The following is a 20,125-nucleotide window of genomic DNA, read 5'->3' on the forward strand; positions in this document are numbered from 1 at the left end:
CTTACGTTTCTCTCAATAAAATGAGTATTAGCAAAAACAAAAGGTCTATACAATATCAATATAAGTTATCTTGACAACATTAATAACTGACTTTAGAAGGAAAAAATGGAATGAATATCTCTTGAATTTGAATGCCAAACAGAAAAACGATGACAGATGTATTGGGATCTCTGCTACATTTTGCGACTATACAAATTGAAGTAACGATATAACTTGGATATACAAATCTCAAAAACAAAGCCATCCTTTATGTGGTTGGATCAGAGAGCATCACGAACATGATCATTACTAATCAGATCATGATAATATATTCAACACCCAGATAACCTGGCAGTTACCCCATGCCATAGGCTTGGCAATTACTACAATCCAATACCCAAATCCATCACTGCATGTTTTTCTTTGGGAAACACAGTACAAACGCAGACACTCGTCATATACACGCATGTACACCATCTCCATGAGCGCGGGCGCGCGCGCGCACACACACACACACCACACACCTGTGAGCACCTCCGAGAGACCGAGGCCGATAAATCTTGAGATTGACAGAGGCACTGCAGGCACCTCGTAGTCGACAGGGACATCGTCTCTCACTGAACGCACATTGTCGGAATGCCTGAAATTAATCCAGAAATATGAGAGCATCCATGTGAAGTCTGGGACTTGAAACTAGGTGGGTTGGTTCCACCACAAAGAACCTAACCATCTGATCATATGACTAATACACTCCTACATCACACAGCAACAGCCATCAGAGACCTGGTTGCTTGATTTCGTCAATTCGTCTTGGTAGTCTTCAACACACCTTAACTTGAGCCATGAGATCAAAAACAAATATGAGCACAAGAAATTAAGAGAGTATATTTTGTTCCTTATATTGAGATGAACTTCTAATGATACTAAAAAAGTTGGTGATGGCAGGCACACTACCCCACCGTCAACTACAGCAAAAGGGTCCTTCGGGTGGATAGATTGTCTGGCAAGGTTTTTTTTTTGAATAAATGTCTGGCAGGGGTTGCATCTTGCCAAATTGGAGATGGTAAAATAATCGTTCTCTGGAATGACATATGGAGGTATGAAACAACAATATTCTATACAGAAACTACCCTCGGCTAATTGGAGATGCTGTGATAAACTTGATTTTGCACCATTTGTGTTATTCCAGAATACTCACTGTAAAGGCTGGAGTTTTGCAGGGACATAAAAGGAACCATCCTAAATATAATAGCACATTGCTGATTTTGGTATTCTCATCAGAATGAACAGTTAACCAAAAGATTCGCCTATCCGACACCTTGGTGATCACTTTACCACTACCACCATAAGTTTGATTTACTTATAGCAATTTTAATGCAGAACATGGTATGTAAGGTAACTTCACTTCAACTTAAAAGGTCAAACTGAACCAGGTTGAAAACAGGACCCAACAAAGAAATTTGAGTCCTCCAGTATGGAGAAGCTCAAATTTGTATCGTGGTTTTCATCAAATTTGAGTCCTTCAGCATGAATTTGATGGTATTTTCATCAGAATTATTCCCTCCGTTCCAAAATAACTGCCGTGGTTTTAGTTTATATTTGGACTAAAACCACGACACTTGAGGGAGTATCAGTTGACAAAAAGATTCGTTCATCCAATACCTTGGTGATCATTACCACTACCATCATAAGTTTGATTTCATTTGTATCAATTTAAATGCAGAACGTGGTATGTAAGGCAACTTCACTTCAACTTACAAGATCTAACTGAACCAGGTCGAAAACAGGAACCAACAAAGGAAGTTGAGTCCTCCAGTATTGAGAAGCTTAGCACAAAGACCCAAAAAAAATACTCCCTCTGTAAACTAATACAGTATAAGATCTTTTAGATCACTAGTGATCTAAAAGACCTTATATTCCCTCCGTCCGGAAATATTTGTCATCAAAACGAATAAAAGGGGGTGTATCTAGACGTATTTTAGTTCTAGATACACCTCTTTTTATCTATTTTGATGACAAGTATTTTCGGACGGAGGGAGTATTAGTTTACAGAGGGAGTAACAGCTACCACATACTACTATGTTCTGAAATCTGAATGATAATAAGGAAAATAAATAGATACGTGAGATGCAAATACCTGGTGAGGCCAGAAAAACTTTGGAAACTCGGAGGGAACAAAGGGATGGAGAAGATGGGACTTTCGCCTAACCATGTCATCATCTTCACCCCCGAGGTCTTCCTCTCCTTTAATGTACTGATGAATCTCCGTATGCTTGGTAATAGTATCAACACCAATCACCGAAACCTTGTCAATTGCACGCTCCCCTTTCTCAGGCAATAGAAAGTATAGCTCATTTGACTTGGCCACACTCACAAGAGGAAACATCAGAGCATTGTATGAGAGAGAGGCATTGGAACCCCATATTTCATGAGATGTGACGACGAACATCTCTTCCCACACCATGTCTTGTGTCCTCAATGTATGGCAGGTGACAACAGAATCCGTACCAGGAAGCATTGGGCCAACTATCTCATGATCCTCCGGGGCAACATTGACGAACATGAGCTTACCGCCAGAATCGGTGGTGCACAAAGAGCAGTTCATATCACGCAATCGGTGTAGATCTGCACCGCGACATCGGTCATGAATAGGCAGCCGATGGTAGGAGATTTTAGGCTTTTTTTCAGATACGTCACAGAACAGGGTGCCTCCACTGAAGTAACTGACCCAGCACAGATTGTTTTCGAAAGGGATCACTCTGTCGGTTCTCCAATGGATCAAGTCAGATAATTCATGGGCCTCGTACTTTATCTGTAGATTCCGCAGCAGCTCCCACTCGTTGGAGCGTAGAAGGCACAGCTCAGCTTCCATCTTCGCCGGCAAACGGGATTCACTTAGGCGCAGCTGCGCCATGATGAATTTTCCTTCAGGGTGGCACAAGATGCCGACAGAGCGAGGATGCAAAGAGCGCTGGGTGAACATGGGGATCCGGTGGAGCTGCAGCGTGTGCTGCTGCGGCGATCCTTGGCACATGAAGCACTCCTGCGGCCAAATCAGGGACTCCTCATCCTTCCCCTTGACAGGGTTGGAGGTGAGCCTGAAGAGGAGGAGGTTGCGGTGCGCCGCCACAATATCGCACGAAGAGCCTTCCTTTGGGCCGCCCGGCCACTGCAGGTAGAGGCGGGAGATGGCCGGGGGGGCGACGACGCGGAAGGCGACGGTGAAGGGGCCACCGTGGGAGCTGATGCCTTCGGCCCTGAAGGGCGCGGTCCGGTCGTCCGGGAAGGAAGAATCTCCGTCCCTGCGGAACACGAAGGGCTCGAGCATCATCCACTCCATGGGGGCTGCGGCCATGGACGTGAAGATCGTTTTTCTCTTTAATCGGTAGGTTTCTTTACCCTTTTTCTTTTCGAGGCAAGGTAGGTTAATTTAGCAAACAAGCAGACCTGGCGGCCGGCACGCCTGAAAAAAGCCTAGCACGGTACGGCCCATATCTGCCTTTATCTTTTTTGAAAGATATCGGCCTCTATAAAGGGGCCGGCTGGAGGATTGGTCTGCCACGCAAGCTAAAATGGCCGGGCCGACATGCCACGGCTGCGGGACGGCATGCATTAAGAAGGCCCATATAACCCTAAAAAGGGTGATGCACTGTAGAATTAAAATCACTAATTAAGGAATACTCCTTTCAAATATCACTCACACCTCTTTAGGATGTGACAAGTGGCACACTGCATGTGTGTCACTTGTCGCAACCTAAAAGTTTTTCCTTTTTTGTAGATCCGTTTATTCAAAATATTTTATCTCTTAAATCGTGCATTCAAATTTTGAATCATTTTCACCTTGGATTCTTCACGTCGGGATCTTCAAAACTAGATCTCATGTTAATAGGTTTTGACGAACTTTTTTTCACGAAAAAACCAGATGTGAAAAACAGGAAGAACAAACCGAACCGGGAGCATTTTTTTCCTTTCCGAAAGTTGTTTCCGAGGACATGAAAAATGTGTTTTCTCTTGTTTTTTCTTTCATGAGATGCACGATTTTGCTTCCATGGAGAGGCATGGATTTTCTTCCACGAGAGGCACGGGCGTGCCTCTCGCGAAAGCAAAACCCTGCCTCTCGCAGGAGCAAAAAACCATGCCTCTCACAAAGAAAAAAAGAAAGAGAAAACTCGTTTTTTTCGTTTCTAAGAGGCACGGCCGTGCCTCTCGTGGAAGCAAATCCATGCCTCTCACGGAAGAAAAAGAAAGAAAAACATAATTTTTTTTCGTTTTCGAGAGGCGCGGTCGTGCCTCTCACGGAAGCAAAACCATGTCTCTCATGAAAGAAAAAAAGAAAGAGAAAAGGCATTTTTTCCGTTTTCAAAAGGCACAGTCGTGCCTCTCGGGCAAGCAAAACCGTGCCTCTCGCGAAAACAAAATCGTGCCGCTCACGGGAAAAAAAGAAAAATGTGTTTTTTCGCATTCTGAGAGGCATGGGCGTGCTTCTCATGGAAGCAAAACCGTGTCTCTCCAAAGAAGAAAGAGAAACATGTTATTTTTCGTTTCCGAGAGACACAGGCGCGCCTCTCGCGAAAGCAAAATCGTGCCTCTCACGAAAGTAAAAAAGAATTTTTTGCACAACTTTTTAATTCTTTTTCGAAAAGCTAAGGAATTTTGGTGGAAAGCTGACAAGTCGAAAAAAGAAAGAAAAAAACATCTAAAAGGACAAAAATGTGTGTGAAAAAAAAAGGACGAAGCGATCAGAGCGCGACACGTGGCGGCAGCTAAGAGCGCACCAAGTGGTGCACGCTCAGCCCACCCCCAAGTGATCGTTGGGAGACTCCCGAAGAAGCGCTCGTCAACTAATTGCTCTCCTATAGAATGGCATAAAATTTTAGATTAAAAAAGGCCAAATGAGTCCAAAAAAGATCTAAAAAAAGGACAAACAGTGGTGAAAGGGGGGAAATCCTATAGGACGCACACTGCGGCAAGTTGTCGACCTTTCCCACAAGGTTTCGCTAGCGAGGGATAATTTGGGCCAGCCCATCGAGCGCTAAAGCCATCCGAATTTTGGGAACCTTCCAGGAGGTTCCTAGCTGGGTTTCTTCCGGTTTTGGAACCTTCTAGGAGGTTCCTGGACAATTTTTTTTCTTTTTTTCTTTTTCGTTTTCTCTCTCTCTATTTTTCTGTTTCTTTTTCTTTCCTTATCCTTCTTTGTATTTATTTCAAAACTTCGTGTTTTTTTAAAATAGTTCATTATTTATAAAAAAAGATGCATTTTACAAAAAAAATGGGACTTTTAAAAAATGTTCATGTTTCCAAACATTGTTCAGGTTTTCAAATTGATTCCGCAGTTACTAAAAATGTACGTGTTTTCAAAAACTTTTGCGTTTCCAAAAATTGTTCGCAAATTTCAAAAATTTGTTCTTGTTTCCAAGAAATGTTTGTGTTTCCAAAAACTGCTCTGTTTACAAATTTGTTCCGCAGTAAAAAATGCTCTTTTTTCAAAAACCTTTTGTGTTTCCGAAAATTGTTCGCAAATTTCAAATATCGTTCTTGTTTTAACAAAATTTTCGTGTTTTCACAAAACTTTTGTGTTTCCAAAAATTGTTGCTGTTTTAAATTTTGTTCTTATTTCCAAAAAATGTTTGTGTTTCCAAAAATTGTTCTATTTACAAATTTGTTCTGCAGTTTAAAAAATGTTCATATTTTCAAAAAACTTTTATGTTTCTGAAAATTGTTCGCAAATTAGAAATTCTTTCCCTGTTTTAAAAAAATGTTCGTGTTTTCAAACAAGTTTTGCCTTTTCAAAAATAGTTCCTGTTTTAAAATTTGTTCGCAAATTTCAAAAATTGTTCTTATTTCCAAAAAATGTTTTTGTTTCCAAAAATTGTTCTGTTTACAAATTTTCTCCGCAGTTTAAAAATGTTTGTATTTTCAAAAAACTTTTGTGTTTCAAAAAATTCTTCATGTTTCCAAATTTATTCTACTGTTTAAAAAAATGTTCATGTTTTCAAAAACTTTGGTGTTTCCAAAAATTGTTCCTGTTTCAAAAAATGTTCATATTTTAATTTCGTTTTGCAGTTTTAACAAATGTTCACGTCTAATAGTTTTTTTGCGGGGTAAAAAAAAGTATATTACTCAAGAGCAAATAAGTTCATCCCTACACAGGCAGGGATATTAGTCGGTCCAGAACGGAGCCAAACAACCGTGCAGTTCTCCGATCTACCAAAAACTGCTAGAACATGACTTACATTATTTTGCTCCCTAGGAATATGAGTAACTACATACTCTCTTTGACCCAAAAGAAACTTGATCTCAGAAATTACCATGTCGTATATGGATCTATTATGTTCTGTTGATGTGACCATCTCGACTGCCATCTTGCTATCACACTCTAGGATGATTGGAAGTTCCGTCCACTGAAGCGCCAAAGCCAATCCTTCTATGCAGCCAGCAAGCTCAGCATGCAGGACGTCAGTGCAGGACCAAAGAGAGCGGCAAGTCGAGAAGATGATGGCGCCGTCCTAGTCACACAATATCATGCCGGCGCCTGCAATACCATCGGCTGTAGACAGAGACCCATCAACGTTCAGCTTGGTCCATCTTGTAAGAGGAGGCTGCCATTTAGAAGGTGGTGGCTTTGGAATTTTCGCATGCAACAATGGCTGAGCCACACCATCCTCATCTGCCACCATCTTCATTTTCACTAGCTCCACGGTGGAATAGTGTTGCAGGTTCAACAAGGAGGACACATAGCTCTGTAGAAAATGTTTAGACGCTTCCACTGGTGGTGCTGGCTTATGATGGGTAATTTCATTCCGCACATGCCAGCAGCCCCACAACAGTATCAATAGACGCAGCCAATCGCCGTCGTTCAGGTCCACCATGGAGTGTAAGAGCCACTCCAGCCCGGTATTACACATCAACGTAATCTCAGGGATGCACCACACCTTTGCCATAGCTTGTCAGAGTTCCACTGTGCGCGCGGACACCTACAAAAAGTGTGGAATATGTCCTCACGCTCGAGTCCACACAACGGACATATGTTAGTTGTTTCAATGTGGCGATCAAACTTGTTAGCCCAAGTTGCAAGTGAATTTGTCGCCACTCGTCATCCGAATACACGCACCTTAGGAGGAGCAGGGCACCTCCATATTGATGCATAGACGGCACGTCGTCCGTCCGGTGCCTTGCTCGCCGCGACTGAAGAAGGACGGAGCTTGTCCTCAAGCGCCAGTCGATACGCACTACGCACAATGAAGATACTTTTGCGTTCAGGACCCCATGCTAGGACGTCGTTTAAAAATAGTTTTCCTTTTTCAAGAAAAAAGTTCATATGTTCAAATACTGTTTAGTGATTTTCAAAAAAATTACATGTTTACAAAATGTTTGTATTTTTTGTCCAAATTTGTTAAATGTTTTTGAAAAGTGATCACGTTTCAAATTTTTTTAAATACAAATCGGATGTCTTTAAACATGAGCAATTTTTGGAAACCTGAATTTTTTTTAAATATACTAATTATTTCTGAAAACATAAAAACAAATAACCTGTGAACTAACGTTATTATAGAGAGAATTTTTTGGAATTTCGATTTTTTTCCAAAAAAACGAAAAAGGAAAAAACAGAAGAAAAAAGAAAAAGGAAAATGTTGGATCTGCGTTGCTCTCTGGTTCTTATAGAATTGCGCTTTTCCTAAATCATTCATTGTCATTGTTTATTCTGGCTAGCGGAAAATGGTCTAATGCCGAAGGTCCCGGGTTCGATCTCTTGTAGCGCGTAACTTTTTTGCGAATTTATACTACAAGTGCTCGATCGCTTTTCGATACAGATCCGCTCGTTCGCTAGTGGGCCGGCCCACTGTGCGTTTGCTTGACAGTCTGCCCCAGTAAGCGGCGAGAGCTCCTATTGGACGCGCTTTGCGTCAAAATGTCGTCGGCGCGCACAGGGGCGCAGCCTGACTGGGCCGGCCCATTGTGCTGTACTGGTGGTAAGAAAAGAAAGCAAAAAGGGGGAAGTGAATCGCGATGGAAACACGAACCTGCGACCTACAGATTCGAAGCGCATGCTCCCAGCTACTCCACCTGACTAGCATTGCTTGTACTAGCAAACAAATGCGCACTTATAATAACTTAGTACAACCGTACAACCACAATTACACACTGCAGCGAACATCTTAAAACAAATTCTAGATTTTTTCTGAAAGTGTATATTTTGAAAAAATGCGACCATTTGTTTCATTTCTGAACATACTTTGCACACATGAACATATTCCGTACAAAAAAAGTGTATATTTTTTGTACACAATGTTCTGAATCTTGAAGACAAATATGAAGCACAAACATTTTTTGAATCTTCAGAACAAATTTAGAAATGGAGAACAAATTTGGAAGCGCGAACAATTTTTAAAGCACGAACATTTTTTGAATCTTGAGAATAAATTTTGAAAACTCCCGAACAAATTTGGAAGCGCGAACAATTTTTAAAGCACAAACATTTTTTTAAACTCGAGATTTTTTTTTTGAAATAGAGAACAATTTTGAAAAATCCCGAACAAATTTGGAAGCATGAATTTTTTTTGGAAAATGTGAACAAAATTGGAAGTCCGAACAATTTATTAAAGCACGAACATTTTTTGAATCTTGAAAACATATTCTGAAACGGAGAGAAATATTTAAAAATCCCAAACATTTTTTGAATATGTGAACAAAAAATTGAAATTCAGTACATTTTCTGAATTTTAAAAGTTTTGTACTTTTTTGTGTAACGAGAACAAATTTTGAATTTTGAGAACATTTTTTCAAAAACTGAACATTTTTTGGAAACACGAACAAAATTTAATTTTTTTATTTTTTTTAAAGGAAGAGAAGAAAAGGAAAGGAAATAAAAAATAAAATCATTTACATTTTGTAAAACTACGAGCATATTCTGAAAAAAATAAACTTGAAAAAGAAAGTGAAACAAGAAACAAAAAACGAAAAAATGAAAAAGAAACAGAAACGAAAAGAAGAGAAATAAAAAAACAATAGAAAGCCGAAAAAGAACCAGATAAAAACGATACAGGAAAAAAAAACCCGGTTCAGGGAACCTTCTGGAAGGTTCCCAAAACCGGTTTGGACGCATTATGTGTGGGCCGGCCCATTTCTGTCGCTCGCTGCGCTGTCCCTGTGCGATCGCTCGACAGTTTGCCGCAGCGAGCGGCGAATAGGATTTTCCGTAAGCGGCAGCTAGAAGCTCCCCTGAAAGGGTCATGTCGGTTCGGTCGTAAGGGCTTTAAGGATCGGACTCGGTCTGAGGCAGGTCGAAGTACGGCCCGACCCTTTTATTCGCAAGGCATGAAGCTTGTACCCGCGAGTGCTATTTCTCGCATTAAGCGAGCCTGTAGGAAACCGTCGCGTCGAATGCTACAGTAACAGGCTGGCCCAATAGAGCGCACTTAAAACGCGCCTGCTAGGCGTCATCCGAATGATGTTCCGGGGTAATAAGCCGCCTTGCCGGTCGTCGATTCCGCTAATACGGTATGATCTGGGCCGCTCGATTCCTTGACTTAAATCCCAACTTGCACATGTTTCCCGCAGCTTCAGCCACCAAAGCAATATCTCTGGACGCGCATACTCTAACGGGAGCAGCATCATTGTGTCCCATGACGATGCTCCATATATCAGCAAGTCATATGGCCGGTCACCTTCCAACAAAATGGCCGGCGAGCTTGCCATATATCGGCCACAGCAACAACGCCGACAAGCTCTCGGGTTGCAGCAACGCCCCTAGTGTGACCACCCTTTCAAGCACCATTGATGCTCTGTTGCTGCACCGACGATGCTCCGGCGACCTGGCTATGCTCCGACGGTTCAGTCATGCTTTGTTGCAGCAGCGGCAATGTTTCAGCGGCCTAACAATGCTCCGACGGCTCAGCCATGCTCCGTTGCAGCATCGACGATGTTTCGGCAGCTCGATGATGCTCCATCGTAGCGCCAGTGATGCTCCTTCGCGGCATTGTCGATGTTCCGGCAGTCCAACGATTGCTTCATGGCGGCACCGAGGTTGTTCTAGCGGGCCGGTGATGCTCCATCGCAGCACCAACACACTCCATTGTAGCAACGACAAAGTCTCGGCGGCCCCGGTGATGCTCATCATGGCACTGGTGATCCTCTGATGACCCGACAATGCTCCATCGCAACACCGACGTGCTCCATTGTAGCAACGGTGATGTTCCCGCGGCCCCGATAACGCTCCATAACAGCACCGACAATACTCCACAAAGCTCCATTGTAGCAACGACGATGTTCCGATGGCCCGGCGATGCTCATCGTAGCACCGCTGATGCTCTGACAACCCGGTGATGCTCCATAACATCACCAGTGATGCTCCGCAAAGCTTCATTGCAGCAACGGCGATGTTTCGACGTCCCTGATGATGCTCCATCGCAACATCGGTGATGCCCCGACGGCCGACGATGCTCCATAGCAATATGGGTGATGCTCCACAAAGCTCCATTGCAACACGGACAATGTTTTCGACGGTCCGACAATGCTCCATCGTAGCACGGATGATGCTCCGGCGGTCCGACGATGCTCCATCATAGCAACTGCAACGTGGGACATGTTGTGACGGCCGGAACATCGGTGATACTGCGACCGCAACATGGGTGATATTGTGCGGCGACAGCTGTATATTGAGAGAGGTTGTGGTTGCAACATGGAACATGTTGCGATGCCCGCAACATTGGCGATGTTGTCTGGCGATGGCTGCAACTTGGGAAAGATTGCGATTGCAACGTGAGATGTGTTGCGATGGCCGCAATATTGCGATGTTGTGTGGCGATGAGTGTTTGCAATGCCGGCCTAGTTTCAGAACCTCCCGAGCGCAACATAGGTCTTGTTGCAAATGGCGAGTGCAACATGAGTCATGATGCAAATGGTGGCCGCAGCTAAATGGCTAACGCGTCCACATAGAGGATTGTCGCGTGCGGCTTCCAATAGTTCTGGAGGCATCCGCGTGCCATCTGGACAACGAAATAGCACGCGCCAGAAAAGCTAGTGGCGAGCCGACTTGTAGCATTGTGTGTCCAATTTGCAGCAGCACCGACCAACCACCCAGCGCCACACGTCTGTTTCTACAACCGGTTAGTCTTATAGCGTCGAGTGTATGCAGTAGCGTCACGCATCCTTCTAGCGTCTGTGTTACCGACTTTCTTATGTAGCAAATATCTATTTTGATTGTTGGAAAATATTAATTAAAAAATACTCCCTCCGTCCCAAAATATAAGAACGTTTCTAACACTAGCATAGTGTCAAAAATGTTCTTATATTCTGAGACAGATGAAGTATATTACATTATTGTAAGCTTTTTCACACACACAAAAAAACACGGCGAGCCAAACACTTACATCACACGAAAAAACACTTTGCGGCACGGACTATTGCATCAGACACTATGTTGGCCTTGATTGCATTGTAAACTTTTCTTTTGCAGGAAAATTGTTGTTACTAATGGACAATGGTCAGTGCTAATCTATGTAGAGCTAGCTTGTTCAGAATGGTTAATGCATGCAGCATGTAGAGCCATGCGGTCAACTCAGTAAAGGAAAAAGGCTGACGCCCATGACAGTGAAATGCAGATGAGAGAGAGTAGCTGCAGTAGCGGTGTAGGCGCATGGGAGCTAACATAGCGCATGCGGGTGCGTGAGTTAAACAGTAGCAGCAGATTCCCTCAAAAGAAAAAAGAAAAACAGTAGCAGCAGCGGTCGTGGGACACAATGAACGAGTGTGGAATCAGCCGGGATCACAGACACGTGGCGGCTTGCGGAGGCGGCTTACGCCTGGCTGAAACCAGCCAGATGATTAGAAACATTTTCCTTCAAACAAACCACATTGAGAAAAAAGGAGCGGGCAGAGGGGGACGCCTAGAATTCAAAGTTGCATCTCCTCGATATAAGGGCATGTATAATAGTGTTATCTTATGAGTGACACATAGGATAAATGATAAGGTGAAGAAGAGAGAACTCATAAGATGATCTTTTAGAACAATATGTCTCACCATGTTTTTAAAAATATCTAGTTATTGAAGATAAGGCTAAGAAATAACTCATTGTAGACATTTTTTTGTCATCTCTAAGGCCATGTTCGGCAAATCGCCATGAAGCGGAGCCTGCGGGACGCCCTTCCAGCCACTCCACAAATTAGAACTAGATCTTGCTCCGCTCCGGTGTGGAGTTGGAGAGTGGAGAGAGTCCAAACAGCCCCTAAATTACATATAAGAGTATCTTATCAACCATTGTACATGCCCTAAGTAGCACATTCAGCCACTAGGCTATCACCACGTTGTGTTGACTAGTAGGGCGCACCATAATTATAGAAAAGAAGAGCCAGGTTTTCTCCTTTGTTGATTTTTTCGTTTTCTTTTTTTCTTCTCCGGATTTTTTAATTTGTGTCTTTAGTTTTTTCCTTTTTCTTTGGTTTTTTTGTTTCCTTTGGTTTCTTGTCTCTTCCCTGGCAAAGCTATGCGATTTTGCCTCGCAACTTTCCTCTGCTATGCCTTCGTTCTTCTTTTTTTTTAATCACCATGGCATATCCTATGTCAAATCCATCTATTTTCTGGTTGAATTCGCTTGAGATCGGAAGGAATCAAGGGAGGGGTTGTTGTTCATTTTGTACCTGAATTTTGGTGGTGCAGCGGTGGATTCACAAGAGGAGGGCGAGCGGCGACAGACTTGAGGCAATATGATGGAGCAGAGGAGGAGAAGAACAACAAGATAGAGGGAGAACAAAAAGAGAGTTTTTTTGCTTGGGAATGAAGAAGACGGGCAAGGAAGAGGGTGTTGCTTGATAGTGAGGTTGAGGCAGCAAGCTGGACCCATCATGCTTGCTCTCACCGTAAAAGCATTTATTTTTCTCACAATTATCTGGCCACACACCTTCACGCACAAATAGACTTCCGGTGCATGAGTTTTTTGCTCATTTTTGTTAGGGTACCAGATCGATCTATTATACTCTCAACAATTCAACTCAGTTCATACATCGATGATGTTCTTGTGGTGGAAGGAAAGGAAGGGAAGTAGGTGAGGAAGAGAGAACCGCCGTCCTTTTGCCTGATCCTCCTGGATGTCAATCCAATCGGTGCTTCCAAATTAAGTAGCTGGTGGCGACGCGTCAGCGGGTCCAGTTGGGCCCGACGAATCTTCTGTTGGGCTGGACTATCCTCTTGGGCCTGCTGGATATCCTTCTCGCCACGTAGCCGTCTTGGGCCGGGTTCGCTGCCATGGTGGTACTCTGTTCTCCAGTCGTCATGGCAGCGGGTCCCTTGCTCTGCTTGCTCGTCACGGCGCTGACATCCCCCCTTCTTGAGTTGTGGCTTGTCCCCAAGCCAGCAGTGCAGGGTAGCATTCGCGCGTGGCCTTGGCGTGGGTGAAGCACCTGAGGTAAATTTCCAAGCACTGGTTAACACGCTCCGTTTGACCGTCAGTTTGTGGATGGTACGACGTGCTCATGTTCAGTTCGGTGCCAATTGTCTTGAACAGCTCGCGCCAGAAATTGCTGGTGAATACTGGATCTCTGTCTGATACGATAGCTTCAGGCAGTCCGTGCAGTTTGTACACGTTCTCCAGGTAAGAGTGAGCAACTTTTGCAGCCGTGAACGGGTGACTGAGGAGCAAGAAGTGCGCGTAGCGCGTGAATTTATCCACTACAACAAGGATGCAGTTGAACTTGCCTGATGATGGCAGTCCATCGATGAAATCCATAGTCACCACCTTCCATGCGCCGTCTGGAATTGGGAGTGGTTCTAGCAAGCCAGGGTAGCACACACGCTCTGGTTTGGCCTACTGACAGATTGAACAGGACTGCACATACTGTCTGGTGTGCTCTTTCATCTTGGGCCAAGCGAAGAGGTGGCGGAGACGGCGGTAGGTAACAGGCACGCCGGAATGGCCACCCACAGTACTGTCATGGAAGGCCTGGAGCATGCGTTGCTAGAGTGCGGGGGAGCCACCCAACCAGAGCCTGTCTCTGAAATACAGCAGGCCATCGCGCATGGAGAAGCGTTGTTTGGGGTCCGGTCGTCGCGCGAGATCGCTAATGATCTTCTGAACTTGTGGGTTGTTCTCATAGCTTGCTGCGATATCGTCTAGCCATACAGGTTTGCAGACTGAAATTGTTGTCGTTGTTTCGTCAGGAGCTCGTTGCGACAGTGCATCAGCGGCTGAGTTCGTTGCGCCTGGACGATAGCAAATTTTGTAGCACAGACCAAGAAGCTTAGTAAATGCCTTCTGCTGCCATGGTGTAGAGAGATGTTGGTCGTCGAGGTGGACTAGGCTTCGCTGATCTGTCCGGATGATAAACTCTTCATTCTGCAGGTAGGGACGCCATTGCTCGATAGCCATGAGAATCGCCATGCATTCCTTCTCGTAAGTGGATAGCCCTCTGTTTCTGGGACCGAGAGGTTTGCTCATATATGCTATGGGGTGACCCTCTTGTTGAAGAACTGCACCCACTCCGTAGGCGCAAGCATCTGTATCGACGGTGAAAGTTTTCTTGAAATCTGCCAGCTGCAGTACAGGTGTTGTGATCAATTTCTGCTTCAGAACATCGAATGCTTGTTGTGTATCACTGGTCCACACAAACTGATGATTTTTCTTGAGCAGATTGAAGAGCGGCCGTGCTACGATCCCAAAGTGTTGGACGAATTTCCTGTAGTACCCTGCCAGTCCTAGGAACCCACGCACCTCCTTGGCGCAAGTGGGCATTGGCCATTTCTCAATTGTCTGAATTTTGCTGGGGTCAGTGGAAACGCCCCGCTCGTTGATGACGTGTCCAAGGTAAGATATCTGTTGCTGTGCAAACGAACACTTGGATTGCTTCACTTGCCAATGATCTGCCCGAAGCAATTGCAACACTTGCTTGATGTGCTGAATGTGCTCTTTCAGTGTCTTGCTGAAGATGAGAATGTCGTCGAAGAACGAGATCACACAGACACGGTTTACACGGCGGAGAGTGGTGGTAATGGCGCTGTTGAATGTAGCCAGTCCTCCGATGACCCCGAATGGCATAACGCGGTACTCCCAATGACCAGAATGGGTCTGGAATGCCGTTTTGTACTCTTCACCTTCCGCCATTCTGATTTGATGGAATCCTGCGCGCAGATCTAATTTGGAGAACCACTTGGCGCCCGCAAGCTCGTCCAGCAGCTCGTCGATGAGGGGAATTGGGTACTTGCTGGCCACCGTCATGGAATTGAGTCATCGATAATCAACGCAGAGACGCCACGTTCCGACCTTCTTTTTGACAAGCAGTGCTGGCGAGGAGAACGGACTGGAGCTTTTTTGAATAATGCCGGCATCGAGTAGCTCTTGCACCTGCCGCTCGATTTCTGTCTTGAGTTCCGGCTTATATCTGTACGGCCGCAGGTTAACTGGTTGTGCTCCTGCCATCAATGGAATTCTATGGTCACAGTCGCGTCTTGGAGGCAAGCATCGTGGATCTTCAAACACATCAGTGAACTGTTCCAGTAAGCGCAGAACTTCAGTTGGTATTGGGGTGTCAGGTTTGCTGCTTCCATCAAGTGAATTCGGTTGCACGACATGAGCGACTGAGCCTTGTTTACATGCTTTGAGCAGTTCTGGAGCTGATATGACAGAGCATTGTGTTTGATCCGAAGAAACTGCCGACAGTTTCAGTTGGCCTTCAGGTGTAGTGACTGTCAGGTACTGCTCAATCCAATCAATGTTCATAGGGCCGTGCTTGCGGATCCAATCCATACCAAGTATAGCGTCGTATGATCCCAGCTTGAGGATTTTGAAATCCGTTTGAAACTGGTGACCTTGTGTGACCCATTGACATGCAGGAATGTAACGAGTGCAAGGAATGGTAGCTCCATCTGCAACTCGCACACGGCATGGTCTCGGCAAAGCAGTTGCTCCAGCAAGCTTGGTCACCAGGGTGCTGTCAACGAAAGATGTTGAACTGCTGGAGTCCACTAGCAGTAGTATTTCTTGCCCTTGTACCCATGCTTGCAGTTGTAGGACCCCGGGGTCTGATGATCCGTCTTCAGCCCGACGCGAGAGAGTGCACATGTTTTCTTCTTCAAAAACGGGCGAATCAGGTGGTGAGTCACCAGTTGGATCATCCAGGCTGAACATGGAAAGCAGTTCGTCGACGATGTGCATTTGTACTGTTGGTGGGCACACATGGTCTTTGCCCCAGCGTTCTCCGCATTTGAAACAAAGCCCTTTGGCTCGTCTAAATTGACGCAGTGTTGCGATCTTGCTTGTTTCAGACGAGGCCCGAGCTGCATCGGTCCCACGTCTGTCTTTAGAACTGGCCACAGGTGTCACTGGTCGACTGAAGAAATAGGGTGGAGTCGATCTGACCGCGTGGCTTGGCCCTTGGTTGGTGTTGGAGAAGCGCCTGTAGGGCAAGTCGTCGTCGGCCACTTCCTCCTGAAGTAGGGCCAGCGAACAAGCCGTGTACAGGTCCGGTGGGTGCTGTACGAGCACCACCACGCGGATGTCCGGTCGCAATCCCTCGACAAAGCGCGTCAGGAAAAAATATGGGTGAGTATTTTTGGAGTAAGAAATGAGGTGATTCATCAGTGATTCAAATCGCTCGATGAAATCTGCGACAGTAGTATGCTGCTTAATAGCGTAAAACTGGCGGATGAGCATCTGGTGTTTGTCGCGCCCGAATCGAGTGCAGAGTAATGATGTGAACAATTCCTAGTCGAGCCCAATCAGTTTCTTCTGAACTGACTGGAGCCAGATGCCCGCAAGGCCTGAGAAGTTCAAAATCGCCATAGGAACACGGTATGCATCATGAACGGCGAACATCTGGAAATATTGCACACAGAGCATTTTCCAGAACTGTGGGTTTTCGCCGGTGAACAGGGGAAAATTCATGGGAGGTGGATTTTGCCCCAAATTGGTGAGGAACGATGGAGTTATGGGATCTGGAGGGGAAAGTGCCAGGTGCTGAGACATACCCGTGACCGGGAGTGCCGTCGGTGACTCGATGGTCACCGACGGGAGCCCCCCGGTGAGATCGACGTCGCCGTGGCCACTGGGCCCGTGGAGTATTCCTTGCGCTTGAAACAACGGTGGCGGAGGAACTTGGGGGCGTCGCTCCACTCGACGAAGGCGGTGCGGCTGGTTGGGGAGGGGTCGCTTGCATCATGGCGACTGTGTTCCCCAGCTTGGTGAAGCGGGCTTCTAGATCGGGTTTCCACCGAAGAAGATCCTCGATCTGCGATGTCTGCGCTTGCAGCTGCTTGAGGACGCTTGCGGAATCGCTCTTCGCGTCCTGATGGAGCTTGTCGAGGTACTCCTTGAGCGCCGGATCCATGGCGGCGAGGAGGACTTGCCGGGCGTGGACGCGTTGTCGAGTTTCCAGGATGTCGCGGCGGAGATCGATGGTGGTGGTGGTCTCTGATACCAGGATGTTAGGGTACCAGATCGATCTATTATACTCTCAACAATTCAACTCAGTTCATACATCGATGATGTTCTTGTGGTGGAAGGAAAGGAAGGGAAGTAGGTGAGGAAGAGAGAGCCGCCGTCCTTTTGCCTGATCCTCCTGGATGCCGATCCAATCGGTGCTTCCAGATTAAGTAGCTGGTGGCGACGCGTCAGCGGGTCCAGTTGGGCCCGATGAATCTTCTGTTGGGCTGGACTATCCTCTTGGGCCTGCTGGATATCCTTCTCGCCACGTAGCCGTCTTGGGCCGGGTTCGCTGCCATGGTGGTACTCCGTTCTCCAGTCGTCATGGCAGCGGGTCCCTTGCTCTGCTTGCTCGTCACGGCGCTGACAATTTTGTTGAGCCTCCCAGGGCCGTATGATCATTCCCGTCTGGGACCTTGGAGCAGACATTTCTTCATCTCACCCTAAAGCAAAATGTTAGTGTTTTTTCCGCATCCTTTCACTAAGTAGATAATGCCCAGCTAGTTGCTACAGAGCCTTGCTAAAAAATTATAAAGGTTGCTACAAAACTATGTGTAAAACTAATGGGAAACACATGTATGCTTTAAAATAGAAATAAAATACAAAGGGTATAAGAAGAAGAAGAAGAAATTGATTGCAACTAAAAGAATATAGTTTATGAGAAAACTGTGAAATTTAACTACACACGTATCAACTCCAAAACGTACTGTCAATATAAAATTCAATGCAAAAAATAACTTATGACTAACATGCATGAATTGATGACGTGGCGCGTTGCATGCACATAAAGTAATGCAAAAACAATGCAATTTATGACTTGCATGCATGACTTTCTTATATAGCATGGTTGCAAATCTAGGAAAATAGTGAGTTGTAGCTATTTAGGAATAGAAGATCTTTGTGATGTGTCTTTTTTTTCTGCATCGCTGTTTTTATATGTTTTTCTTTTGAGAAAATTTTATATGTTTTTTTTAGCAAAACATGCTTTACTTTATGGACTGTGATATTTGGCACACGTGTGCCATATAAGCAAAACTGCCACACCTCTATTTCTTTCATTTTAAAGTATCATACGATCCCTCGTCCTTTGACCTCGCCCCTCCCAAATGACCCCGCAGGCTCGCCCGAGAAACCTGCTTCTCCCGCACATCTCGGGCGCTAACCCTCGAGAAAACGACCACTTCTTCACGTCTACCACATGATTTTTCCTCAGGACAAAGTTACCATGATATTCATATGCAAGTTATCAGGCCTGTGTTGCATAACTTACCATGCTATTTACATAGAACGTATCAGGTACTATGCTTCAACAACTACACCCCTTCAAAGTTACCACTGTGTTTTGTACACGAGTTATAAGGTCTTCGATGTGTAAAATACCGTGGTACTTACACATAAGTTATCAGGGTATATGTACATCAACCTCCCCACAGTCAAAGTTACCATGCGAGATTGTACATGAGTTACCGAGTCTACGGTTCGTATATTATCATGGTATTTGCACCTAAAAACCTGGGTGTGTTTCAATAGCTTTTTCTATAGGTCAAAAATTACCATTATGTTTTTGCGTAACTTATCATGCCTATAGCACGTGTGCCCCTCATGACACTAAACATTATGTGACTTTCCCGTGGCACGCCATGTGTTGTGTTCATCCAAGAGGCCCACGCGCGAGGCGAGTGTATGTTTTTAACAACTTATTTTCCTTTGGTAAAAAAGTTACCATCATGTTTATATTGCAAGTTATCGGTTATGTGGTGCTTATATTATCATGTTATTTACACAAAAATTATTGGGGATGTTTTGAACAACTTTTTCCCGGGGCAAAAAGTTATCATGATGATTCTAGGTAACCTATCAATCCCGTAGTGCTTAAAATATCATGTTATTTACACAAAAATTATCAGGGATATGTTTCAGCAACAAATTCCTCCCCCCTCCCCCCCACGGGTCAAAAACTTATCATGGTGTTTAGTTATCGCAGTGCATATGTTTTCATACTATTTACACATAAAAATGCCAGGGGAGGGAGGTATACTACCGTGCTATTTACACATAAGATACCGGAGTATCTTTTCAAAAAAAAATATTCCCTACGGTCAAAATTACCATGGTGCTTCTACCTCAGTTATCAGATGTGCACTGTGTATATTACCATCTATTTACACATAAATTATCGGGTATCTTTTCATATTTGTCTTCCCCAATGATTAAAGTTACCACGATGTTTGTATCTAAATTATCAAGTCTATGGCGTGAAAGTTATCGTGCTATTTACAGAAATTACCGGGAGGGGGGGTCAACAAATTTATTCCCAATGATCAAAGTTACCACGATGCTTGAAACAAAAAGTTTTTCAGTGCTAACATATTAAAGGCAAAAACATGTCAAAAACAGTATTTCCCTTACAATGTTCAACAATGAGTGTCATAGGTGAGCTGGTTAGCTCCCTTTGTTAATTACTTGCAAACAGAGATCAAATCCTAGTCCAAGCATTATTTTTGCTGAAAATCGAGAAGGCATGTGGGGCCATAAATGACGATTACGGAAATTAGGAAGGAAATCGGGAGAGAATTGATGACGTTGGATGCGTGTGGTAGTTTCGCAATCTGCCACATGGTTGCCATATACATATTTCGTTACTTTATTAATCAAAAGTTAAAAAAGGTAAAACAACCGGATCAGGGGGCTGATCGAACCACACATGTCTCCCCTGATCTAAGGAAAGTGCATACCTA

General features: G+C 44.7%; 1 protein-coding gene across 1 annotated transcript; it reads right to left on the reverse strand.

The window, feature by feature from the left end:
- Nucleotides 1-260: 260 nt before the first annotated feature.
- On the reverse strand, nucleotides 261-3,369 carry LOC123185477 (uncharacterized). Its single transcript, XM_044597352.1, has 2 exons — nucleotides 2,117-3,369; nucleotides 261-808 (listed from the first exon to the last, which is right to left on the reverse strand). The coding sequence occupies exons 1-2, from the start codon at nucleotides 3,332-3,334 to the stop codon at nucleotides 800-802; spliced, it is 1,227 nt and encodes a 408-aa protein (XP_044453287.1). The 5' UTR covers nucleotides 3,335-3,369; the 3' UTR covers nucleotides 261-799.
- Nucleotides 3,370-20,125: the final 16,756 nt, after the last annotated feature.

This window comes from Triticum aestivum, chromosome 2A (genome assembly GCF_018294505.1).
Source record: "Triticum aestivum cultivar Chinese Spring chromosome 2A, IWGSC CS RefSeq v2.1, whole genome shotgun sequence".
Taxonomy (NCBI): domain Eukaryota; kingdom Viridiplantae; phylum Streptophyta; class Magnoliopsida; order Poales; family Poaceae; genus Triticum; species Triticum aestivum.

Bases quoted from the DNA above. Each gene is read 5' to 3' on its own strand.
- LOC123185477 (XM_044597352.1), bottom strand. From the start codon at position 3,334: ATGGCCGCAGCCCCCATGGAGTGGATGATGCTCGAGCCCTTCGTGTTC.